General features: G+C 46.7%; 1 protein-coding gene across 20 annotated transcripts in view; it reads right to left on the bottom strand.

The window, feature by feature from the left end:
- Positions 1 to 27,100, bottom strand: part of KALRN (kalirin RhoGEF kinase) — a 642,588-nt gene that overhangs the window by 439,363 nt on the left and 176,125 nt on the right. For all 20 annotated transcript variants that reach the window (XM_078066810.1, XM_078066838.1, XM_078066842.1 and 17 more), the window contains exons 2-3: positions 17,181 to 17,255; positions 10,313 to 10,427 (exon numbers count right to left, since the gene is read on the bottom strand). In XM_078066810.1, coding sequence (XP_077922936.1) covers positions 10,313 to 10,427; positions 17,181 to 17,255 — 190 coding nt within the window. The remainder of the gene's footprint in view (positions 1 to 10,312; positions 10,428 to 17,180; positions 17,256 to 27,100) is intronic.

Genomic DNA, 27,100 nt, shown 5'->3' with positions numbered 1-27,100 from the left:
TCAGGGAACTCCCTTATTTCCAACATTGACAAATAAATCAGAACTAAATTTAAATCATCCTGATCCTCTAGCATGAATTCCAGAAAAAACCTGAATGTCCTGGGACTTATTTCACCCCACATGTTGAAATGTACCTAATCAAGGCGGCCCCAGAAATGTCAGCTTCCCAACCAGCCTGCTGTTGGTGAGCCGTAAGCTGCAGCCCCGTAAGGCAGAAAACGCAGGGCCACACCTAAGCTTTAGAGGCTCATTCAACATTGCTACCCAGAGACAAACTCCAAGGAGACCTAACTTGGAAGGCAGCTAAGGACCTCAGTGGAGAGGAGCACAGAGGAGGTTAACAACCACTCTGAGCCAAGCCAAGAACTGACGGCACAACCAGCCAACGAGCTGAAACACATCCAAAGGCAAAACTAAATACTCGCTGTGGGCAAAAAGCAATGAAGTCCTTCTAGATTTCATGTCAGATCCAAACTTTAATGTATGGTTCCCAGTAAGAGGCCTATTAGTTCAGGAAAGTAAAAAGAATCCTGACCTGAGAGACCCCCACAGGGCAGGCCCTGTGAAGAACTCCTTTACTCTTTTCGAATCCAGGATCAGGCTTAGGGGGGTAACACATGGTACTACATTACGGTTTCTTGATGATGGTAATAACAATGGTTGCACTTTGGGGCCTGGTTATTGATGAGCAAATAAACAAATTTGGAGAAATGTCAAGACTTGGAAGTCTAAGGCAAGGCATATTGGAAATATAAATTAGGAAATTTGGAAAGCAATTTGGCAATGTGAATCACCAGCCTTAAAAAAAAATGTCTATGATTGCCACATATCTATCCCAAAGAAACCATCTAAAAAAGTAGACAAAGGTTTATACACAAAGGTGTTTATTGGGAGTTACATACAGTGATGAAATTTTGAAAATGACTTAGATGTTTAATGACAGCATTAATTAAAATATGGTACATCCCAAGACATACTATTATGCATAAAAGTGTTTAATGTTAAGAAAATATCCTCATGGTATAATGCAAAGTGGAATAAAACAAGAGGCAAAATTAAATAAGCAACATAATTCAATTCTATTTTTTATAAGTTCTGAATAAAAGACAGGAAGGAAATATGTCAATATATTGTTCTCTCTACATGGTAGAGTTATAAGTATGTAATTCTTTAGATTTTTCTGCACTTATTTTCTATAATAAAGAAATGGTTTTCTAATTAATAAAAGAGGTCAAGACTTTATCACACTACTAGGCATACATGTTAACTCATTCCATATTTCTTGCAAGTGTGCTCGGTGTTTCTGACCTCACTGCTGTCACTGATACTCCTGCTAGCTCTATCCCAACCTTAGCCATCTCCCTGAGCCTGACTTTGACAAAGCAGTACTAGGGGCAAGGAAGGACAAGTGGCAAAACAAGGCCTCTGCTTTCCAGCAAGGGAAGGGAAAGATCTGCTCTTTACTCGGCTCCTTCTGAGTGCCAAGTCCTGAGCTGGGCTCTGTCCATGGGTTCTTGTGTAATCCTCACCACTGTTGTGCTCAGTAATCCTTTTACGCCTAGTTTACAGGTGAGGACATTTGTCAGCAGCCATGCACATTTCTTCTCCTAGAACAGAAGTTTCTAGGTTCAGGGGCGCCTGGCTGGCTCAGTCGTTAAGCGTCTGCCTTCGGCTCAGGTCATGGTTCCAGGGTCCTGGGATCGAGCCCCGCATTGGGCTCCCTGCTCCGTGGGAAGCCTGCTTCTCCCTCTCCCACTCCCCCCTGCTAGTTTTCCCTCTCTCGCTGTCTCTCTCTCTGTCAAATGAATAAAATCTTTAAAAAAAAAAAAAAAAAAGAAGTTTCTGGGTTCATTCTTCTTGGGCTGGAACTCCCTGCCTCATTTCCAGGATCAGTCCTTTCCCTCGAGCTCACTTGTCTTCTCTGCTAGTCCACTACTGTTAACTCCACTCCCACCAACTCCACGTCCCTTCCAAGGGTTACACTGAAGATGCCTGAGCAAGACAAACAACATTCCTCTCTCCATCAGGAATGCTTTGTCCAATGCTGGGTCCTTGATTTATCATCTAAAGGCATTCACTGGTTCCTGGAATAACCAGGCCTGCTTCCCATAGCTATTTCATGACCACATGGTTTCCGCCTCTCATCATCCAGGTTATTGTTCTCCAGGGAATCACAAATGCTACATCACAAATGTAGACACAAACGTGTACACAAAGTATCATGGTTAGCTCTGCCTCCACCACACACACAGTTGCTTTTCACAGGGTTTCCATGAGCCCCTCTGGCCCTGTAGCCCCAACAGGGCTGTGCTGGCCAGACCCGCCAAGTCCAGCGCTGGCATGGTCAGGGAAGTGGACCAGCTTCAAAATGCATATCAGCAGAACGCTAATGCCAGGATGGTGCTTCTGCCACCAGAGTAGCACACAAGATGAACTGGAAAGGTGGCTGAGTGAAAGAAAGGCCCAAGGAAACTGAACGGGACTACCATCTCTAGAGTACAACAGAGACCAGGCTTCATGTGCACGGTCCCTGCCACTGACAATTTTTTTTTTTTTTTAAAGATTTTATTTATTTATCTGAGAGAGAGAATGGGAGACAGAGAGCATGAGAGGGGGAGGATCAGAGGGAGAAGCAGACTCCCCGCCGAGCAGGGAGCCCGATGTGGGACTCGATCCCGGGACTCCAGGATCATGACCGGAGCTGAAGGCAGTTGCTTAACCAACTGAGCCACCCAGGCGCCCCGACCCACTGACAATTTTTTACTCATCTCTTTAAATAGTTTCTATGGTCTTAAGTGCTTCTGTTTTTTCACTATATCTCTTGGTGTTATTTGGTTACTACAGCCTAGTTGACTATCATCCACAGATAAGCATAAATGAGGAGCATTCACATGTCTATAACTGAAGAAAAACACCTGGGGGAGAAAGTCTGAGGCACCCTCCACAGTCACCTCCATTGTCCTGCATATCCACGCTCACCATGGCTGCCTTAACCAGCAGAAACCCAGGCGTTAGGCAACTGCCATCTGCATTCCTCCACCTGCACCCTCACACTTAGAACCCAAAGAGAAGCTTAGAGAAAGCAGGTTTGATGCACAGATCATGGCTGCCCAACATCATTACACCTGTCTGCCCCCTCATCTCCTTACCACTCTCTTCCATTGTCCTGTTCCAACCCAAACCTTGGCCTATCCTGCAGCATTGACCTTCCTACTACCCCCAGATCTGTCCCCTGCACTCCATCACCATGGCTTCCTTCACTCTGGCTCCTCATCTTTTCAGCGGATAACATTTCAAGCTCTGGTACTAGAGCATCTAGCTCTAAGTTATAATGGCTGTGTGTCCATAGGCAAGTTACCTAACGTCTCAGAGCTTTAGGCTTCAGTCCCCTCATATGTAAAAGAGGAATAATCATGCCCACCTCAACATGCTGTGAGAATTAAGTTTTGCATGCAAAATACTTGACAGTTCAATAATGCAGGTTAAAGATAATAATAATGGTTAGCATTTATTTATTACTTAATAGATCAGTTCCAGAGGTTGGATGCATTAAGTGTTTTTTCCCTACTCAAAATCACACTTGAGAATTCATCCATCCTGCTGAATATCACAGTAATTCAAAAAAGCTAGTCAAAGAAAACTACATACGGTATGATACCATTTTTATAAAACTAAAAAACAAGCAAAATTAAACGATATACTATTTATGAAACTTGTGGTAAACTACACCAAAAAAGCAAGAGAAGGATAAACACAAAACTCAGAAGAGTGGTTGTTTCTGGGGGATATAAGGGGGATCAGAGTGAGGAGGGGCCATAGGCAGCTTTAAAAGCAAACGTGATATTCTGCTTCTGAAGTTGGGGGGTGGGCTCTCGGGTATTCATTTCATTATTATGCTTCATAACTTACATATACATTATATCTATTCCTTAATATGTAGCAAATATTACTAGATATGTATGTGTGTATATACAATTATTATTATTATTATTATTATTATTATTATTATTATTCTCCTTTAGGAGACAGACCAAGAAGTACTGATCACCTGGGTGCTACAGAGAGATTGCTAGATAATTTCTTTACAACACTCTCGTGAGATGGGCATTCTTTTCCTAGATTAAAAATCAGAATATTGGACCAGAAATGTTGAGTAACATGCCCAAGGTTTCATCCCATGCCAAATATCTTCCATTTGCCCCTCCAAATCCATTCTCCATCCTCTCCCCTCAACCTGACACCCTGGGAGACTGACCCACACGGATTGCATCAATGGGCTCCCTGTCACTGGCTCTGGCTGCCTTCAGTCAATGACAAACACTGACAGGAGGTAAGAGAATGGGAGGGCAGTGAAGTAAGAGTATAGCTTCACCTCCCCCCCCCCCCCCCCCCCGCCATCATGGTATCACCCAAGGCCACAGCTCCTGGCAGGCAGCCCTCTCACACAGCCGTCTCTCTCCACATTCTGGGAATGCTCCTCACCTTGCTCCTTCAGGCCTAGAAGTAGTAACATCTCCCCTCCCTGCAGTTTCTAGCCCCGGGATAACTTGGGAATCCAAATCTTGCTGGTTTCCCTGTTTCCTGCCTGCATGATTGTAAACTGTGCCTTCATTAAACTCTTCTCAGATCACCCAGGTTGACTGGCCATGTGCTTCCTTACTGAGAAGTGGTAGAGCTGGGATCTGAACCTCAGCATCTTCTGTCTATCCTAGGATGCCTCTCTTCCCTTTACTGTGAAGGTGTGCGCAGCTCCGAGGAAAGTGATCACTAATGAGGGTAGTTACTGGTGTGATTTTACATTCCTTAGCAGCAGAGTAGAACACTATTGCTCTTCAGGACTTGTGTTATACACAGCTTAACAACAGGGACACTCAACTGCTATTGCTCAAATTTCTATAGAACCTGGGAACTGTAATAGAAATTATAAGTCCTCTATACATAAGCAACAAAATAAATTTAAAATGAATGTGAAAAGGTGTAAGTTGTAGGCCAATGTTCTCATTGGTCCTATTTTCTGGACCTTCTATCAGTACTCCCCATATCCTCCTTTAATTGACGATCCCAGAACAAAGCACAGGATGCCAACAACACATCTCAACAGGCCCTTGCAATAAAACACACTCAGTGATGACAGTTTGGATAGCTTGGGCTCGCGAAGGCTGAGTATAGTGGGAGGAAACCCTTGCAGTTTTTACCTCCTCATTTTTTAACTGTCTTTCTGGCTCTTTCTGCGTATTTCTATTTTCTGGTGATGTTGCACAAAGACAGAGCTGGCTAGAAGCCCAATTTATCTCTTGCTGAAATCAGTAGAACAAGAGCAAGTGTTATCAAATAATAAGCTGTGAATATTGGCACCTTGGTTTGATTGGCATTACAGACTATCCCATCTTAATTTCTTGTCATCTTTCCTCACCAGTATGATATCTGCCTTTCTTGCCAGACCACTTAGCATCTCAGCTGCACTGCTAAGAGCAGAATTAAGTGGCAGACACATCAAGGGGCTAACAACTGGTGCCCTTAGAAGCCGCGGAAAGATGGTCATGACAAAGCAGGATGATAAAGACAATGAAGAGGAGAAATTCAATGCAACAAAAGTAATCCAGGATTTTTTTTTTTAACTAGCTACTTAGGAATTCCTTTTTCAAGCATTTGGTCAACTCTCAATAATCACAGTGGGTAGATTATCTACACTGTGAGCTCTGCCTGGGCAATTATTTACTCTCAGGCTAAATGTTCTATCCTGCCTCTCAATTTCCAGGAACATTCATCAGCTGATCGTATCTGATTATTTCCTTTCTGTTCCTTTCATGTACCAGTAGCTGCAAGCAGATAGCAGACAAGAAGGATAAAAAAAGTGAGCTGAGCATAGCACGGATGACAGTCAGAAAAGATAACACGAGAGCCCACCAAGATGCCTATCCGGGCCCCGGCTCATAGTAGGCACTCAGCAAACATTTGTTGAATTCAGTAAATGGAGTTATTAGCAAGTTGAATTGGAAGACTTTTCAGGCCTCTTCCCACTCTGATAGTCCATGATTCCTCAGAAGAAGATGACAGGAAGTGTGGAGAAGAGCCTGGAGATGGGTGCTCAGACCCATCAGGAACACAAAAGAAAAGTTGGAAAGGGCTTACTTCAAGTCAAGATGGATCCCAAAAGAGTTACTAGGACTGTTCCAAACTGTCACAGTCCAGGATGATCCTTGGTCCCAGATGATGCCCCTAAATTCCCACCCAGAGTCCAAAGGGACTGGAAAGCAGTTCTCTTAAGATTTCAGATGTAGACACCATCTGAAGTGAAATTCCAGGCCCTAACTTATTTGGAGCCTGAGAAAGGAAGTGTATGTTGGTGGGAGTGATAATACTGTTTTGAGGTCCTAGATTTTATGACGTGTTTTTTCCCCACTATCATAGAAACACAGAATTCAGGATGAGAAAGCCTCTTAGAAATTATCCAATCCAGCCTCCAGTTCAATGGGAGAATTCTTCCTACAGCCTCCCTAACAGAAGGTCACCCCGTCTCCACTGAAAGGGAGCCCACTTTCTCCAAAGGCAGCAGCAAGACTGCTGGACAGCTCCCACGTGGGCAGATTCAAGTCCTAATCTCTAACCATGCCTGCTCCCTCTCCTTTAGGGCAGCTGTCCTGACACCGGAAGTCAGGAACCACTTTTCTTCCATTTTCATTCCTGCCAGAAAACATCCTTCAATCCTTCAACTGCAGAGACACCGTTTGTAGATCCCCCAATGTGCTGCTCCCCTGACATTATTCTAAGGGCTTGATGTCGTTCTTAAAATGGACTGGCAGAATTCAGTGTTGCAGAGTTGAATGCAGTGGTCCAGAAGTGGCCTGGCTTTCACAGAGGATAGTGGGACCATTTCTTCCCATTCATTTCTAAATTTTCACAACCATCTGTTTGATCATCTATTCTAGAATGGTGCCAGAATTGGCCTCAAGATGACTGGTTCCTTAGATTCTGGGATCTTCTTTCATCACTTACTGGTCCTTACTGGCCTGTCTTCTGCTGGCCAGCTCATCTCTTCTGCTATCAGCACAGTCATACAGTGTACTGCCTTTTATGGCTACTGGTTTGCACTGGGTAGGGAAATACCCAAGTTTTACCTAACTTTATCAAAATGTCTGTTCCTGCTCACCAGGAATGCTCAGTCTACCTGGCATGTAGAGGCTCTAAATATTTGTTAAATAAAGAAAGAATGAATAAATGCATGAATATATGAATGCCAAATATCACCTACAGATGATTATACCAGTCTATAGGGAACACTCCACCCCGACAGGAGCCTGTCTTTTAGCCTCCTGAAGCCAGGACCCAGAATAGATCATTTCTTCTCATCAGTATCATCGACCTAATCTAGCTATTCATTTTCATAGTTTCCCTTCTTTCCCAAAGCCATGGCTAAGCAGAAGAGTGGCAAATACCATCTGACCTGCAAAGTTCTTCGGTTTCTCTCTCCAGACTTCACTGTCTTTGGAACAATTCTGTTCCAGATTTTGTTTCCAATAGTAGGCTTGTGTGAACTTGAGGCGAACAGAATTAAGAAGTAATGGGTGGGCATGATTAGTTGGTAAAATCTGCAACCTGCCAAGTGCTCACACTCCTGGTAAACAAAGACCCTCGAGACAGAGGCAGCAGGTCGCCAAGAATAATTCTTCCCACTTAAGGTGGCAACAGGATACTTGCCTCCCACTGGCCAGAACCTGTGAAGAACCTTTTTTTTTTTTGCTCTCAGGGGCACAGGATGCAATGCCTGGGACCACCCTCTAAGAAGCAGAGAGCTTGCATCCAGTACATTCCTTCAATGATAATGTATTATTTCTTCTTTTCTGTGACCTTTCTCTCAGGCCCTTGTGGGTTTCATTCCCCTTCACCCCCTCCTTTTTAATTGCTGCCAATCTATTTTGTTCCATCTTCGCTTAACAAATCAGAATGAAGGAAAGTGTTCTTCTAATTCTTTTACCTTCTATTCTTTAGAAGGTAAGTGTGCATTAGCTGCAGGGATGTGATAAACATACCAGAAAGAAAAAAAAATGTACCCTTCATGTCTCCTGGGACCCCAATTTCTTCTGACTCTAAAGGAACTGAGAGTTCATCATGGGTCCCCATGAAAACTTCTCTTGTAAATTGCTTTAGAAAATGCCTGGTTTTATGCTTGTTAGTAGTATACTTGGGAAAGGTACTTTTAAAACTGCTTAGCCCCTAGATAACTAAATTGCTAAATTACCTACATCAATCATGGGTGATTTAGTCCATCTCCTTGCCTCTGAGACAGAAGGGAACATTTCTTCTGTACAAAGACCTCCAGGAAAAAAAAAGTATTCTCTTCTATTCTTCATCCAAAGACTCCTGCTCTCAAAGTTTAGAAGTTCTTATTTGGATATAACCTGAATCCCTTTCATTGGAACTTAAGACCTTTTATCTCTTTTCTGACCCCCAGCAGATATCATAAAGAATAAAAAGAGAGACACTATTTGACATCTGTTTGTGCACAGCCTTCTGCGGGGGGTCTTCAAGGCTCCCCATTCTAGTCAATATCCTCCCAAGCCCCAGATGACTGTCTTAAATCCCCTGTACCACCTGCCCATCACTGTCTACCAATCCCTTTACATTTGTCTGCCTCGTAGCACTTTTAAATGTAGTGCTTGCCTCATTGGACACCTGCTTCAAGAACCTAATCAGCACTTTCTTTTTTTAAAGATTTATTTATTTGAGAGAGAGAGAGCAAGTGAGAGAGAACACAAGCGGGGAGCGGGGGAAGGCAGATGGAAAAGCAGACTCCCTGCTGAGCAGGGAGCCTGATGCGGGGCTCAATCCCAGGACCCTGAGATCATGACCTGAGCCGAAGGCAGACGCTTAACTAACTGAGCCACCCAGGCATCCGTAATCAGCACTTTCAACAATTATCCAAGGTCTCCCAGCAGAGGCGGGGCTGTATATGGAGCTCCTCTCTGTAATTACTAATTCTCCTATAAAATGCACAGAGACAAGAAGAAGATTCCGAAAGCCCAAGGCACCACTTCTTATTTGCCACGACAAACACTTGCCAGGCTCCAGCTCCACTAAGTGGCAGAGAACAGAAATCTCTCTGGCCAAGGGCAAGGATGGGAGAGTCCTGGGGCAGGAGTCAGGAGGGCAGAGTTGTAGGCCAGCCACTGCCTGCTCACTGTCCTGTGAGCAGCTCTCATCCCCACTGACCCTGATTCCTAAGCAGAACACAACATGTAGCTGCCGAGACTGCTTTTCAGGGCTCTCTCAGCTCTCACATGCTGGGATCTCTGAGTCTACAAAGGCCTCTCCTCTCCCTTCTTAGAAGATACAGGCCATGGCCTTGACATGTCTCTCTCCACCACCAACATGACCAGCACTACCTGGAAACGCTCAGAAACCAATGTTTCTCAACCTGTTAAAATTATCATCATTCCCTGCCCTAAATGAGCTTTTTAATGCTTTTTTTCTTTAATTGCCCCACCCAATGAAATTTTTTAAAAATATTTTTATTTATTTATTTTAGAGAGAGAGCATGTGAGCAGGGAGAGGGGCAGAGGGCGGGGAGAGAGAGAAAGAATCCGACGCCAACTCCCCACTGAGCACGGGCCCAATGCGGGGCTCGATTCCAGGACCCTGAGATCGTCACCTGAGCCGAAACTGAGTCAGATGCTCAACTGACTGAGCCACACAGGCACCCCCCAACTGACGAAATTTTAATACCATGAATATACTGCACACCTTTTTAGGTGCAGTATGTATATCTGTGCTTAATACATAAAAAAAGCAAGCTTTTCATTAGCCCCCCCCCAACCAATTTTCAACCCCCTTGGAGGCAATATTAACCCTGCTGAAAATGTGTGACGGCGACTGAGCTGAGGGCTGCATCTAGCTGTGTGATACAAGTGCAGTTATTCGCCCCAAACCCCAAAAGCCATAAACACATTCACAAGCCAGAGGTTGTGAAAATAATCCATTGCACAAGCCAGAGTAGAATCAGCCAGACTTTCCACTTCCCTAAGGAAAACAGCAACTTCCCACCCTCCTCCCCAGGCCATAGTTTCTCCTGCTCCAGCCCCTGTCCTTGTTCTCACCTCCACCCAGGGCTCCCACTCCATTCATGTGAGTCCCAGCAGTAACAATGGGAATGATGAGAACAAGGTGAACTGTGGGTGATGTTCCAGGAATAATTAGAATCCACTTCAAGGGCAGAAACAACTGGGCCCCTGGCAGGATGGAGCCTCATTCCAACTCACTTGCCTCAGCCCAGCTCCTCACTCCCTCCCCTGCAGGACATTCCCCTCTACCTTACCTTGGCACACTGGCCAAATAGGTCACGAGTTTCCGCAGGTCTTCCTGTCTTATTCTGTCATGATTGCTCCGAGCTGGAAAAGTCAGGATGGGTCCGCCTCGCTTATCACGGCCCCCTGCAGGGAGGAAAAGGAGGGCTGTTAAGAAAACCAGCCAGAAAGTGTGCTGAAAGTCCATCTGAGTGCTGGAGAAAACAGGCAGAAATATGGCGCCCAGAGAAATGCCGTCACTGGTTAGGTGAAGGGCATGGGGTTTGGATGTGGTTCACATGTGTGACCTTAGGCAAGTCTTTTGACTTCTCTAATATCTCACTGCCAAGTGCAGATGAAAATACTGATGAGCATTTTACTGGGTGGCCGCCAGGACTGAGGAGCTGGCAAATGGGGAAGCACTTTGAAAAGTAAAGCTTTCTACAAATGCGAGATGATAATGAAGGTGATGTTCTCTTTTTGAGAACACAAGCTATTGAACGGGCTATGGTCTTTGGAAATTTAACCTTCAATTGACTTCTCTTTGCAGACCTCTGTGAGGTAGAAGGGCTCAGGATTAACTGACTACCGTGCAGAGAAACCCTTAAAGCATCCATCCAGGACATCACTGCTGGAAGGTGTTTAGATTCATAGAAAAGATGTTAAGTGTTCTCTGCACAGCCGAAGATCCACCCCTGCCTGTCTGCCTGCCTGAGATGCCACCTGTCACTCCTGCTGGAGGAGCACAGGAATCTTTATCAGGAACAAGGATGCTCAAGGTCTGAATCACTGCAAATGCATATGTACGCACTATGATTATAAATGTTTTCTAAATATCACATTAAAAAAAGCAGGAAGGAGTACAGTGAAATGATGAACATTGTTGCTATTAGAAGGCTGGGATTTGACATGGTTGCTTTTTCTTTCCTCTTTTTTCCTAAACTTTCCATTCACTATTTATTCTATCATTTAAAAATTTATCCTTTAATGGGCACTATTAGGAAGCAGGACCAAGTTTCCCAGGAGGGTCACAGGGGACAAAGCTAAGGTATGTCCTTACAGGCACTGGTTATTGCAAAAAGAAAACCTCTATGTCATGATCACAGACCCCTGCACACATCCCAGGCAGCTGCCCAACATCCTCCAGGGTGGGGACCACAGTACAAGAAGGAGGAAGCATTGGCATGGCCATCGCCAATACTGGAAAAGAAGCTTAAGGCTCAGCGCTCTGAAGAAGGAGCTCTCGCAAGGACACACAGAGCCTCCCAGGGTCCCCACCCAAGTCTGAGCTCATGAATAATGTTTCCCTCTGACTGTGGGGTCCAGAAGCCATACAGACAGAAGGGAGGCTCGACAGACAAAATCCAAACCATTCCAGGATACTCCTGAGGAGGAAATAAGAAGACTGCATAGAGAAAAGGATCAAACAAGATCAGGGCCACTGAGAGATCTGCCCTGACTAAAAAAGATGTTTCAGCAGCACCACCACCACCCCCAGCCCTACACCGGAGCAGATTTGTGTAGATATACCACAGAGTTGGACCCAAGCCCCCAGCTCCAGATCTTCCATACCACAGGCCTGGCTCTTTGTATGAATAGCCACCCCTAACTTGTCTGCTTTGGAAATGATCCCCATTTCCCAACTGCCTTCCACATGAGGAAAAGGAAGAAGAAGGATTAGATGGAAGGTTTCCCAAAGGCTGGGAGCGTCTCCCATACCCTCAACCTTCCTCTCTAGCCTTGACCCACCCTAAGGATTTTCACTCTTGGATGGTTTTAACTGCAGTTGCTGCCTTTATTCCTGACCGTCCATGGACACAGTAGAGCCATGAGAACATGGGGAGCCAAGGCTGGTCTGATTGGCAAAGGCTCACTAAGGAGTCTGGAGGGCTGTTGGCACTGTACTTCCTGAGCTAGAGCCAGTTCTGCCCTTGGAAAGAAGAGTTTCATAAATATGCTGGGGAAGGTTCCAGATGGCAGAGGAGGAGGAAGAAGGGGAGAAAGCCTGGGGCAGTGCAGCACCCCCCCCTTTCAGGAAGCAAGGATAAAGATTTGAGAGGGGGCAGTAGGATCAGCCAGGTGTTTTTCAGAAAGGAGATGACCTTGTAGGAATGTAAGAATGTAGGAAGCAGAGCAGGAAGGAGCATAGAGAAAGAGAGTCATTGTGCTGGAAAGAGTGGGACAATAGGTAGAAAGAGGCCTCAGAGCGGGTGCAAGGGGAGGGGTCCTGCCCCCTTCTCTGAAGCAGGCTGACAGAACTCAAAGAGGGAGGAGGAAACAGATAAATCAAGGAGAGGGAGGAATTCAGCCTGCCTGGGGGACCTTGTTCTTTAAGTGAAATTGCAGACTAGCCCACCTAACAAGTCAGGATAGGCTTGAGGTACTGGGAGAAAGGGGAGCAGACTATCACTGGCCAGGATCCCTAGAGAATGAACAGCAGGACTGTGTATGTTGTGGGCTAAAAGAGATGAAGCAGGGAACTGGGGCATGGTGAGAGTTCTGTTGGAAGGTCTAGCCATGGTGTCCATGTTAGGTTCTAACTTGAGTGGAGGCAGAATAAAGCTAGTGCATGCATAAGTGGGGAGGGCCCACTGAAGGTAGGAAATGTCCGGCTGGATCATGAGTCCCCAGGCAAGAGGGGACAGCAGATGTTTTGCTCATCTGATAGCCATCCTTTCCCAATTTATACGGGAACATCAGAAAGGGTCAAAGGTAAGAGACTGAGGCCACAGACACACATATCAAAGTTAAGGTCTTGGATATGCATGGCCAAGGTAAGGAGGTAGAAAACTTTGGTACCAAGAAGGCTGAGCAGCCATGAAGGTGTAAGATTTGATGGATAATTGACATGGGTGCTGAAATTACGGAGGGTGATAAGCAGAGATGAAGAATGAGAACCCCCTGCTGAAGTCAGTGTGTATTACAGAGGTGGATCTGAGAGGGTTCGAGACAAAAGTAGCCAAGTTTTGAAAAGGCGATACAGATGCTGGCAGGGTCCTCAAGAGTCATTCCTTTACGCATTACGTTCCTGCTGTGGGCCCACGTGTGCAAGGCTTTGGTGGCAGGAGCTACAGGACAGAGATAAAAAGGAAGGAGGAGGGGATGGTCTGATGTTCTAGAAGGCATAGAGGCAGGGCAGGGCAGGGTTGGGGAAGAGGCAAAACCAAAAGCAGGGGCAGTTAAGGCTTCCCTGATTGAGCCAAAAGGGGAATGGTGCTCAAAATTTTCAAGGGGCTCCAGTTAGGGCAACTGGGAAAGGTAGAGAGTTGGGGGGGGGGTGGGAACAAGAAAAATACATTGATGGAATTATACCAAAAGTTATACCAAATAGTTCTGAGAGATGTTAATGGATACACATGATTTTTTTCAAGGTAATGAGGTTACTCTGTAGTTTGGGAGACAGTTTCACGTGTTTAATGGACATGTGCTTTAATGAACATGGCACATCTTCATGAGGCAGCTATAATATGCATTTCCCAAACTTAGGATTGTAGAACCCCTTTTTCTTTTTTGAGGCTCATCTGGAAGGACTGCTGTTCTATGGAATATGCTTTGAGAGACATGGGTCCAGGATCTGAGATTGTGCCACAGCAGCTGTCTAGAGAATGCTGTTGATGGGAGATAAGGAGGCAGAGAGGGACATCAGGCGTGGCTGAAAGGAGGGTGTGAGTGCACATAAAGGTAAGAGAGGTGAAATGAGCCCTGTACAAGCATACTGCATAAGGGGCACAAATGGGTGCTGAGAGTGGGAGGTGTAGGCAGTCAAAGGGAGCCAGAGAGGGCAAGGGAGGGAGTGGGGGGCGCACAGGCTGTGAATGCAGAGCAGGATGGCCAGGCTGGAACGACAGAGGCTCCCTGAGGCACAGCCACAGAGCCCATCACACAAACACGTGCACATGCCCACACACAAGAAGCTGGTGGGCTGCACTCGCTGGATTCTTCCAAATGTGCGTTCCCATGGCAGCACGCTTTCCTTTGCCCTGGCCACAACTGGGGGGACTAACAGAGGGGGGCAGGCACAACCAACAGTTTGTTTCTCTGCTCCCCACCTTCCTTCACAGAAAGAAATGCTACTGCAACACTGCATTCTTTAATTCTGGGTTTCTTTGTTTTGTTTTATTCTTGTGTTTTTTCTTTTAAAAGCTCAGGATATAAGAGGCTTTATTGGTTTGTTTCTTGTTTCTGTTTTTTTTAGATGCAGCCAGCCGTCTCCCTAGCATCCTAAGCATCCTTCCCAGGCACGGAAGGACAATGTTCCCTAAGCCCAAAAGTTCCTGGCACCGTGCACAGATAAATAAGACGTACCCGAGGGTGCTCAGCCTACATCAGTATAAGGGAGTGAACTGCACGCCCCCCAGCCCCCTTGCGCCTGCTCTGGGAAACTTCGACCTGCCTCATGCTGGCCCGTCTTCCTGGCATATTGATTCTGTATGCTCCCTTAGGACAATTCCCTATAGTTGGGAAGGTCTCTTCTAGGGCTGGCTGGGCCTGGCCTCAGGGCTCCAACTGAACAATCAAACAAGGGTTCCCATGTGCACTCATATGTCCTGAACTGATGCAGAACAGGATGGTGTTCGGAGGCTCTGCATTAAAGCCAGAAAGGCTTCCTAGAGGAGGCAAAGTGGGAACTGACTTGGGAAGAAGAAGAGAGGCTCAAGCTGGCAAAAAATGTGAGTAAAGCACAGCTAGTAGAGGAAGTTCGGGCATGAGAGACATGGGAGGATTAGCAGGATACCCAGGGGACAGGAAGGACATCAGGTTAAATGAGGCTCAGGGCCATAAAGAAGAAGAAGAAAAGATTGGATTGGGCTCTACTGGAGTAGAGAGTACACAATAGAGGGCTGTGGGCCACATCCTGGAGCCAGGCTATGGGCAGCAGCAGAAGTCGGGGGCCTAGCGCTGCCTAGTGGCCTTCAGGACCTCCACACAGGGTCCTTCCACATGTTTAGCAAGCACTCCGATCCAAGTGTACGAAGGCTTTGGAGGTTGTCTTACCTATACCTCTCCCCATACCAAAATCACTGCCACGTGATCCTGCCAAGGGGCTGTTCAGCCTGGGCTTCAGCATCTTCAGTGACAGGGGTTTACTACCTGATAAGATACGTAAGCACCTAACACTAATGGGGAAAGGCAGCTTCTCAGTCAATGTCATCTCACAGCAACAACAACAAAACCCTAGTATCACTACTACTACTACCACTAATACTAATAATAATAATGAGGAGTGCATTTAGAACCTCACATACTCCCATCCCATACTCTGCCCTCACCTCCTACCTCTACACTCTGAATCATCAGTCTCTCACCTTCCCTCTCAATAGGCAGGAGACACCTGCTGCTTGGTTTCTCCTCCCCAACCCCCTCCTCTCTCTCCCTTCTCTCCATTTGGTCTGTTGCCCATCAGCCAGGCCAGCGGCAGCTCCGGAGTGAAACCATATACTGTGGGATGGTATTCGCTCTTCCCCTGTGATCCTACCACCATCCCTTGTAGACCATCAGGATCATCCAGAAACAAATGCTCAGTCCACAAGGCACAAGCACTTGGGTGTGTTTCTTTAAATGTGATCCTTGGTGGGGCATTGCCCTCACCCTGGCCCTTGCTGGCGATTCTATAATGGAGGCCTACGACGGAGCCCAGGAACTGGCAGCCACAGCGATGCTGGTGCCCTTGCAGCTTGCCTTCAATTACATCACAGGCCACCAAACTCTTCTTAAAGGTCCAGAGAGTAACTATCTTAAACTTACGGCCATCTGGGCTCTGAGGAAACCACTCAACTCTGCTGCAGCAGGCTGAATAGCGGCCCCCCAAAATATCAGGTCCTAATCCCTGGAACCCGTAAATGTTAGCTTATTTGGAAAAAAAAGAGTCTACAGATGTGACTATTCAAGGATTCTGAGATGGGAAGATATCCTGGGTTATATGAGCAGTTACAGGTATCCTCGTTAGAGGGGGGCAGAGAGGGATCTGACGCAGACAGGAGAGGGAAAGGCAGTGGGACCGCAGTGGCAGAAATGGGAGTGACGTGGCCACAAACCAAGGAATGCCGGCAGCCACCGGAAGTTGTAAGAGGCAAGAGGCGAGTTCTCCCCTAAGAGCCTCTGGAAATAGCACAGCCCTGCTGACACCGCGGTTTCAGACCAGTAAACTGCTTTTGGATTTCTGGCCCCCAGAACCATGAGTGAATACATTTCTGCTGCTGTACGCTACCAAATCTGTGGTAACTTTTATAGCGGCAATAGGACATGAATACTACAAATGCACATGGCTGTGTTCCAATCAAATTTTACTTAGGAAAACAGGTGGCCGGTTCACGGGCTATAGTTTGCTGGCCCCTGAATCAGACATTAAAAGATGCAGGTGCACAAGATGGGTTGGAGAGAAAAGCCAGAAATACATATTTGGAATTCATTACTCAGAAAAATAAATAAATAAGATATAAACACTCAATTGAGTTCCCTTTGCCAGGAAGGAGCGATAAAGAGGAGCCAGAAAAAATTTTCATCTCCTATCCATGATCCGCTCAGAGATGAACCCAAATAAAACCTCTGGGAATGTGTGAGGTAAACAGACTCCTCCAACTGGAGCAGCTGCCATAGGGACCTCAGTGGCCCATGAGGGACCTGACTGGCCGGGGAGGGGGTGGTGAGGTCAGGTGTATGTGTGGGGGCTGTGAGGTGAGGGGCACCCACCCGTAGTTGTGAGTGTCCTTCAGAGCACCCAGCTGGGATCAGGGCTCTCTCTCCTCTGTCTGCCTGCCTCTGGAGCAAGGATGCAGCCAGCTGTGCTGAGTGCCGCCCCACCCCCACTTCCCTCTCACACACCAAGAAGCGATTGCCTACATGCATGTGTGCACACACTCTTCCAGGTCCCCTACAGAGCAAAGTTTCACAGACACTCACCAGACACGAAGGCCACTTTTTCCTTTAGGATGGGAAGGACATCAGAAGCTTTCAAACCATCATTCCGAAAAGACCCTGTGGGACGACAAAACAGAAGGAATCGGGATGAAAGAGGTCAGATGGCTGAATCCCTGGGTACATCCCTCAGCAGCCCAACCCCATCATGCGCCAGAAAGCTGTGCCTTGTCCAGGTGCTGCAGCCCAGCCCAATGGAGCCGATGGAACGGGAGAAGGTCCGCAACATAAAGGACACTGCCACATGATGCCAGGCCACAGGGGCGTCCCTTCCAGGGACAGGACAATCCAAGTTGCCCCCACCACACATGCACAGCTCCGCGCCTTGCGGGCAACAGCCACGGGCCTGCTGCTGTGGGCAACTTGACGATGGGGCTTTTTAAAGGCCACTTTTGTACCTCTTTGCCTAGCATGGTGTCTGGTACACAGTAAGCACTCAGGAAACATCAATGGAACAGGTTAATTAATATCAGGATGGACCACAATGCCCTAAATAATTGTTTTTGCCTTTCCTCTACCTGGCACAGTGACTCTTAGTTTTCATTGTACAAACTGTAAAAGTAAACCACAATATCCCCAAGTGGGAAGCAAAATTGAATGCAATAACCCTTCTTCCTCCTCCCCCTCAATGTCACCCTCACCAGTCCACAACAGACAGCAGGTGGGGAGACACCAATCTCCTGGGAAGGAAATGCACTCCCTTCTTCAGCAACTCATTCTCTGCCTAAATTTCGCTTCTCAGCTGCAAAGTCCCTTCTGGGGTCCAGCTGACTTCCTGTTAGGGGGTTGAAGGCAGAAGCCTGGGGCTGACATAGAATGGAAAATAATGATGTGCCTGGAGAAACAATAGCCTCAAAGGACAACCCAGCCCGGTGTGAGTACAAGGCACGTGGGAAGAGAAGCCTCCGCATGCACACACAAAACAGCAGGCCAGCCCACTGAGCCCTTCCATTTAGCCCAAGCACCCCACAAAGACTCTCAGGGAGAGCCAGCCCACGCCCTGTGAGCCGTAACTGGAATCTCTGCTGTGGATCACCACTAGGGACATCACACACACGGATGCCTGGAGAGAGGAGCTTCTGTGTCAGCTCAGTGAAACAGAACCGGAGACCACAGGCAACCACTCTAGTGCCTTTTTCCACTTGGCTTACTCCCTTGTGGTCCCAATCTGACAATGTGCAGAGAAATGTACTGGGATGATGGTCCCCGCTCAGGGCTGTCTCAACCTCTAAACCCTGACTGCTTCAAGAGACTCTCCTGGGAATTCCGGCAAGAGCCCAGGGTTAAGATCACTGGCCTATAGGGAAGGGAAATGAGCCAGTTGCACACTCAACCAAAGAGGAGGAGAGATGTGTCTCCAGAATGCCAGTTTGCCATGGTCAGGGGTTATATCCTAACCCCAAACAAATTCCCAAAGTGTCTCTGATCGTTTCACCTATTTCTTCTTCATTTTTCACTACATGAAAACAGTGAGCCTTTTTATTCATCAGTTGTTTCTCTTTACAAGCTGGCCCACAGTACCTAATGCCAGAATAACCCACTACAAGGCTCACTTTGAGAAGAACATGGGCAATAGAAGAAGAAAAACATAACACGACAAAAAAAAAAAACAAAAAAAAAACCTCTAACTATAAGCATTGTCTGTATAGATTGTTACACTCTGACCTTATAACCCAACACAGAAAAACTATTAAATCTCACTACTAGAAACCACTTAGGATCCATATAAATTATTATAGAATTTACAAATAGATACATAGGGTTGGGTTTTTTTTTTTCAAATTCATGCAGTAAGATGTTTTGGCTTCCTTGGCACGGAAGGGTCCTACTCAGCTTCACCAACTAGACAAGGATCATCTTTAGCTGATGCATGAGTTGTTTGTATAAAATGATGCCTCTGCATTAAAAGTGCCTGTTTTCACATGTGAAATACATCTCTGTATACATCAGTTTTAAAACACTCTCCTCTATATTGCTACATACACCTTAATTTCTATAGGAAAAAATTTTAATAAGAAAAGTTAAACTTTAGTCCTGTCTGCTTCCAGATTATTTACAAGTTCAAAAGGAGCAAGGCCCAAACAGAGATTTGACAAGAATCACATAACCCTCTTTTCTCCAAAACACCTGTCCTATTTTTTCCACTGCTCTTCCTCTCCCCCCACCTCCCTTAAAGTATACAAGATGGCTCTAATTCCAAGAAGTCCCCAGACATTAAGGAAGAGCTTGGAATTTGTTATAATGGAAGCAAAAGGTTCCCTATCCTACCCCCTCATTGCTCCTACCTGTGGAGGGAGAGCAAGAAGGAGCTCTGAATTCCATCCTTCACACCCCACTCATCATGCCCCACCTCTTCCTTCTCCCCTCCAGACTCCAGGGCCTGAGAGAGAGGCAGTGGCTTGTCCCTGCAGCTTGCAACCATTGGCCATTGGCCGGAGTAAATGTCAGTATCTTGGGTTGGGCCGGTCTAAGATTCCTAGGGCTTCCTCTTCTCAGGCCAGAGTCTTCTCCCATCTGGTTTAGACCACAGCTGAACTACCTCCCAGGTTGCGAGCCTACCATAAGAAAACCTAAAGTGTCTAGATTTACAAAATCCTTAACTAGGGGATAATTGTTTCCAACAACAACAAGATTTTTCACATTATAAAAGGATTTGCTCCAGGGTCTCTTTAAATAAAGGTTGCCTTAATGGTTTGAATTAGTTTTTCATTTGCCAAAAATTGAATTACAAACAACTTTTCAACAATATATGCATTATGTAAAGCCAAGTAGAGCTAAACTAATTAGCCCAGCAGCTCAGAAGTCAGCGACCTTGAGTAGAAAACCTATTTGCACTGGCTGAGGGTTCTATGTATCAATTCTCACAGGCCCTTGTGAAGCCAGCTGTCGGGATCTATAATAAAGGAGAAGTCCATTGAACACTAACTCAAACAGGACCAATGAAATAGCAACATGTTTTCACTATCAGGTACGTGTCTGGGCAGCCTCATAGAAAATGTTCAATAAATATTTGATGAAAGGATAAAGAAATGAATGAAATGGTAACCCTTTCTCAAGTGACATGCGCAAGGTCAGTGGCCTCATCTGTCACACCAAGGGCTGGTGATCTGCGTAGATGATCGCCAGGGTCCCACTCAGCTCTGATAGTCTGAGACTTTTTAAACCTTTTCTTCATATTTATTGGCCTTTAAGATCCTTAGATTATCAGATCAATATGCTTTGAGAGAAAGTACTGGAAACAAACTCCCTAACAAGGTTCAGTGTGCTTTGGGAAGATAAAACAACTCTTCCCTGGCCTCCCAGTGTATTCTTTTCCAGGAATCAGCTTAGGGATCAGGATGCCCAAGACACATCACCCCATTTTGTGGACAGCCCAAGTTACCGAAATGGAAGGCTAGTGATGGAAGAACTTCTGTGAGGCACACATACCTTGGAAGAGGCAGGCAGACCTGACCTGCAACTGCTATCTCTGAACAAGGTATATTTGATAATAGCACTATTACACTATAAACTCTAGACCAACCGTAGATCAGCTTCCCCCTTTAAAAGAAACAGGTGAAACAGTAGATCCCTTGCTAGCTCTAAAGAAAGCCTGAGAAGAAATAAAAGCCCCTGTGCCCTTTGGAGTTACTATAGGAAAAAAAAAAAAGAACCAGAGGGCACCCTCAGGGACCTGACCCAACGTGAGTTTCCTGCTTTCTCTTAAGGACAAAGGCATGCTTTGCTGGCATTCAGCACTAATCCCACCCCATTTGTGTCCTGCTGCTGTCAGAATTACAAGCCTGCTGTTCGGTTAATTAGCGAAGTTGAAATGCTCCGCATCTATTAGGGAAGTAAAAATTACCACCGCCACCTCCCCAGGATCTCCAGCATGGAACTTCTCTAAGCCCCACTTTTGCCACCTCCTCACTCCAAATGTGTTATGCTTACATTGCTGCTGCCCGTTCCCCTTCACCTTTTCCCAGCCAGCCTTCCCCATGTGGGAAAGTGCCCAGCTCCCTCACCCTGGCTCCCAGCCCCTGCAACGCATCCCTCCCCCCCCCCCCCCCCCCCCGGCCCCATGGCAACAGCGGGGCTGGCCCTGGTATCAGAGGCCCTCTGTCTCTTATTTCCTGGCTCCAGGATGGCGGTGAGTATCCCAGGGCAGTTGTGTGTCTTGTGCTCCATGCTAGCCTCCTCCAGAAAGCAGCGCAGATTTCAACAAGCGAAGACACAAGCAGCTAAGTGTTGAGCATTTGGAGGTGCAAGCTGCCAGGGTGCCCATGGATTGCTCTTTATTTCCTTTTGGTTCTCAGCCACACCCCCTTAACGTGCACTTACTGAGAAGTTACTGTGTAAGTATTTTAATATTATCTCATTGCCTCGAGTGGGCCTGACCCTGTGTGACCACTGCTCAGGTAGGTCTCTGCCTCCTCTTTCCACTCCATCCCTGTGTGTCCAGCATGGAAGCCTTGATCAAAGTGGCCCCGAATCACTGGCGGATCTGCTGCAAAGGAGACATCTGGTTTACAGTTGAGAGTTCCAAGAGCTCATGAGGTCGAGCTATAGTTTGGGTATAAGAGCGACTGTTTCCTATTCCCAGAGTCATTCTTCCACCAATTCTTCACTGAGCACCTATTATGTGCTAGGCCTTATGTTAAGTGTGATGGTACTTAGACAAATAAGCAAGGGACCCCACTCTCCAGGGGGCCTGCAGGCAGCGATAGACAAGTATGCAGATAGGACAGTGAGCTGTTATCAGAGACAGGACATCACCTGTACAGAATGCAAGGGACCTCAAAGGAAAGGTGAATCCTAAAGCCTGGCTACTCAGAGTAACAAGCCTCACCTACCAGCTAGAACCTTGCTAGAGATGCAAAATCTAGGCCCCACCCTAGACCTACAGAATCAGAACCTGCATTTTAACAAGAAATCCCAGTGATTCCTATGCACGGTGCATTTGCGGAAGATCTATACACCAACGTATGTCTTTCTATTCCAGAGCTGCCTAGAGACAGAGATAGATAAAAGCATCCTTTAGCCTAGTCTAAATAGAACCTCTCACATCTGATCTAGTGCTGTTCATCACCCCTCCCACCTCCACCATGGGAAGACGCCTCACCACCACCCAACAATTCCAAAGAGTCAGCCACTACCCTGGAACCCATCACCCAGATTCAGCTCTGGAGTAAAAAGGCTATCGGAGAGATAGATGAGTTTCCCCTCCAGGGCACTGAGACTGGACCATGTCTTGTTTTTTGGGAGTAGGAGTGGTTATGAATAACACCTGTCCAAACTGCTCAGAATTTTGGTAGCTTAAAACACTCTCTCGTGTATCAGGTATTTTAATTTCACAACAAATCTTCCCCGCTACTTCAGCCCTCAGAGCCCTGCCCTCTCTAACTGTTCTCAGTATCATATATACATTTACAGACCAAGACACCATCTCTGAGATGGCCCTGGAAGACAAGGAGCCAGTCGGTTATGCCTCTTCATCGCACCTGCACTCCCACCCATGGGTACAAAGCCCCAAACACTGGGCAATACTGGATGAGAAACAGAAGAAGGAGAGGTGCCCCCACCCTAGGGAGCTCCACATCTAATGAGAATACAGTGCTTATCCCAGGCAATAATCTCCCTTGGAGGGGAGACACAGTTTCTGCCCTCTGAGAGTTTTCAGCCCAATAAAATACCTAGTGCCCGTTTCCCCTGACACCAGGAAGCTACCAGACTCTGTACGAAAAACAACTTCCAATTCTGAGGTCCTGATGAAGACCCTCCCGCCCTCCCCCAGCCCGGCTGTCCTATATCCCCGTATCCTGATTATTGGTGCCGTCACCTACTGACTTACCTAAAGAGAAACAGGGGAGGCCTCCTAGACTCCTCCCACTCTTACACCCCAAATATCAGTTCAGTTGCTTGGTTCTGCTGATTCCATTTCTTTAATCTCTCTCAAATCCATCATTTCTTCTGTGCAGTTTCCCCGACCTTCCCATCCAGCGGAGCCATCCCTGACTGTGCCTTGTACTCTCTCTCTCCTGAAAGTCATGTCTGTGTTTTCATTCTACTTACCATTAACGGATTCCGATGCCCTGAGGGTAAGGACCATGTCTTACTCTTTGCCCTACCCCAGCACTTAGCACAGTGCCTATCATGCAAAAGAGAGTCCAGAAATACTGGACTGAAACTGAGCAGGCACAGATCCTAAGAAGACAGAGTAAGAGTGGTGAGTAAGAAGCAATTTATTGGGACAGCTCCCCCAAGGAGGTGGTCTTTGAACCAGAATTCGAGTAAGGGTAGGGCCACAGAATGGTGTCCTGGTGGCAAGAGGCACGAGCCAAGGCAAAGAAGAAGGGGCAAGCAGGGCACATGCCAGAGATGGAGAGAGCATACTGGCTAAACAGTAAAGCAGGGTTAGGGAGTGATGGAAAGGAGGGCATGGAGGTGGTGCTGGACTCTGTGATTGTACTTTGAACCTGATATCTCAATAGGGCAGGCTCCTGGGAAGGCATCAGCAGAGATGTGGCTGCAAGTGCCTTCAGAAGCACAGAGAGCTGGGACTGTGCTGCAGTACAGGCCAGAGCTGGGTGGAACCTGGCTGGTCCAAAAGGAAGGCTGTGGTTCCAGAAGAGAGCTGGAACCAGCAGGCTCCGACTGCAAACTCCATGTCACATTCTACTGGGTAAGGCGCTGGGGGAGGATGGGACACATCACCCTTGCTGAGGTGGGAGCTACAATATGAGGACAGGAGGCACTGGAACTTTGTCTCTTTTTATCTTCTCCTGAAGTTCCAAGAGAAGCAGGAAGAATGCTTGTCTGTGAGGTATCTGCTGGGAGCTGCCAGGCCAGTAGGAGGCTGGGAGTTTGAGTAAGACCCCATGAAGATGCAATATGGAACTGAATCATAGAGGAAAGAGACTTAAGGACATGGTCCCTTCTGTGTAGGGACTAGATGGGCAAAGCCCTGGGGGAAGACACTGTCAGTACAGCTGGGGTTGGGAAGGAAGTCATTGGTGGGTAGAGGCGATGATCTTCATTCCCTTCACTGTCTTTTCTCTCCTTCACCTCTTTCCTATAATAACACAAGACAAGGAGAGAGGTGGCAAGAATGAGAGAAAATGGGTAAGAGCAAGAGAGAAAGAGCTGTTGAGAAAGACACACACACACACGCATGCACGCACGCATGCACGCAGATGGAGGTGAATGTCTTGTCTCCTCTTTACAGATGCTCATGAGCTATTGAGGAAACTGGCTGTTGGAAAACTCCTCCAGCGACTATAAATATGTTCCTTGGAGCTCTAGTTAAAACAACTGCCACTGAGGCAGGAAGTGTGCGCTGACAGGAAGGAATAAATCTGGCAGAGAAGGAGACTGGGCAGCTTTGTGTCAGCAACAGAACACACAGCACGGTGCGGAGATCCGCCTGCCTCTCCCCCACCTGGGGATCCATCCGCCCACAGTGAGGCTGGCTGCTGGAAGCCACCGTCCCTCACCACTGACACCTGCAAGTGTCAAACCAGCCCCAGCAGCATCAGCAGCATCCTCCCTCTTTCCTAGGGGAGGAGGGACAGTGTAGCAGAGCTCAGCTCCTCCCTGGCACTTCTAAGAGAAGGACATTCACAAGCCTCAGCTAACCCGATTTCAACGCAAAAAGGGAGAGGGGGGTAAAACAAAAATGTGGGCTCCTCTTTGGGCAAATGCTAAATACTAAGCTTTTCCAAGCCAACTGACTAGGTCTCATGCAACATGATGTAGCAGTCAGGGACTTGAGACGACAGAGGCCAGACTAGGCAGTCATTCCACCAGGTAGAAGCAATGCCTACCTTTCTCTGAAGTCTGACACACACATGTCCATCACTCCCCACAATGTCCATTTCCTGCCCTGCACTCTAGTGAGCCATGTATCTTATCCAGGGTGTCTTCCCCACTGCCTCCTCCCCTGCCCAGGCTGGGCTGGTTCCTCCTTCTCTGTAGGTCACTTGGCAGGCTCCTCACTCTTGTGCCATCTCAGCTCCTCCATCCGGATCCCTTTGGAGACCCTAAGCTCTGGAGGGTGGGGCTAGATGTTTCTCTCTGTCCCTCCAGTGCCCAGCACACAGCTGAGGAGCAACCCAAGACAGATTCTTATTCACCCACAGTGCTACAGTGCCCTCCACACCAACAGTGCCCACTGGCTGCTGTGTCTCTCCCTCCCCCCATCCTTCTCCCTGCCTATTTCTACCCCCATCTTCATCTTTCTCTCTCTCAGGCTTCCACATGAACTCTAACTGTGGCCAATTTCAATATTAACTTTCTAAAGTCAATATTAGCTATGAAGTGCTGGCTAATGGGCTACTTTTAAAGAGCAGAAATCTGTAACACCATTGCTAAATTAGCTGCATTAAAGATCACTAATAATTAGCACTTTAAACATGTGGGTAACACCTCTCTAAGCCCAGCTAATGAGCAAACCGTTTCTGTTTATTCTTCACAAGATTTAATACTAGCTGAGTTGAGACCTCAGCTGCAACACACACAGGCTCACTCACTCACCCTCCCTCACTCCCTCCTTCCCCAGAAAACTTGACAACATTCAGTGCTCTCTAAACATAAGAAAATGGCCACTTCAGAAGTGATTATATCTGCCCATCACTTTTTAAAAACTGATTCTTTGCTGACTAGGTTATTTAAAGCGCTCATACCTCATGGATGGTGGTGATGGCAGATTTATTGTCTTTTTGTTACACTGAGTATTACTCTTGCATGGGTCCTCAAAGTAACACAGAACATTAGCCAGTGATGAATTAGTCAGTGATGAATATGAATCAACTGTTGAACATTAGCAGTATATTTGCTTATATATTTAGAGAGCATTGCAGAGATACTCAGAGGTGGAGGCAGAAGGTGTGCACTGTGGTTCAGATATATAAAAGGCTCAGTCCTTGGGACCCTCACTCTCGGTCCCCCTCCCTCTTCCCCAGTGTACATATTTGAATTTTAATTAATTTTAATTTAATCAGGACATGACTTTAGGTTAAAGATGAAATTGTTGATTTGAAAATCCAGCTTTGGCCTCTGTCACTGTGGAATAGCAGGTATGCAAACATGAAATGTTGCTGTACCTCCCCACTAACCCCCCACTCTGCCCTGCTCCCCACAGCTGGAAATGCAGGTGCAGGTAGCAGTAAAGCAGCAAAACTGACTGCAAAGCTCAGAGCAGGAGCCCCTCATTGGCAGCTCCTAAAGCAGTCCTTCTCACCCAGCCCAGAGCTTCTCTCCACTCCTACCTCCACACTTTCTGACTCCTTAGCTGTGCCATTCTTGCCCTAGTCTTATTACCCATCAGTGGAAGCAATACCACAGGGACAGAGTGGACACAGACTGGACACAGGTCCACTGCATGGAACACCTAGGGCCAAATAATAACCAGGATTACAGAATTGCAAGTGCAGCCTGACAGGTGAGAAAACCACACCCGGAGGTCATATTATTGAATAAACTTCAGCAAACTAAAGCACCTCCTCCCACTTCAAGGCCAGGTATGCTGCTGTCCTTGGTCCTGAGCTAGTTGTATAGTTGCTGCTCAGAGTGACTGCTATGCAGCCTGTCCTAAGATATATGAACCTAATGGGAAAGAGGCAGAGATGAAAGAGACATTAAGATATATCAGGGAAATAAATAAATATGAAGAAGTGTTGAAGGGACATAAACATGGAGAGATTATTGGAGAGAAAAAAAAGACTTGTTTTGGTATTGTTTTTAAATAATTGCAGTAGCCAAGAAAGGTCTGAGCACATCATACACACACACACACACACACACACACACACACACACACATCCTATGGAAACGAGGCAGCATAAACTCCTTATGGATCCCAATACTACGTTTTTCTGGTTAGTCATATCTGAGGTAGATGGATTGGCCATGGAAAAATTCCTAGAGTT

Source organism: Halichoerus grypus, chromosome 1 (genome assembly GCF_964656455.1).
Source record: "Halichoerus grypus chromosome 1, mHalGry1.hap1.1, whole genome shotgun sequence".
Taxonomy (NCBI): Eukaryota; Metazoa; Chordata; class Mammalia; order Carnivora; family Phocidae; genus Halichoerus; species Halichoerus grypus.
This window is presented reverse-complemented; position numbering and strand designations above follow the sequence as displayed.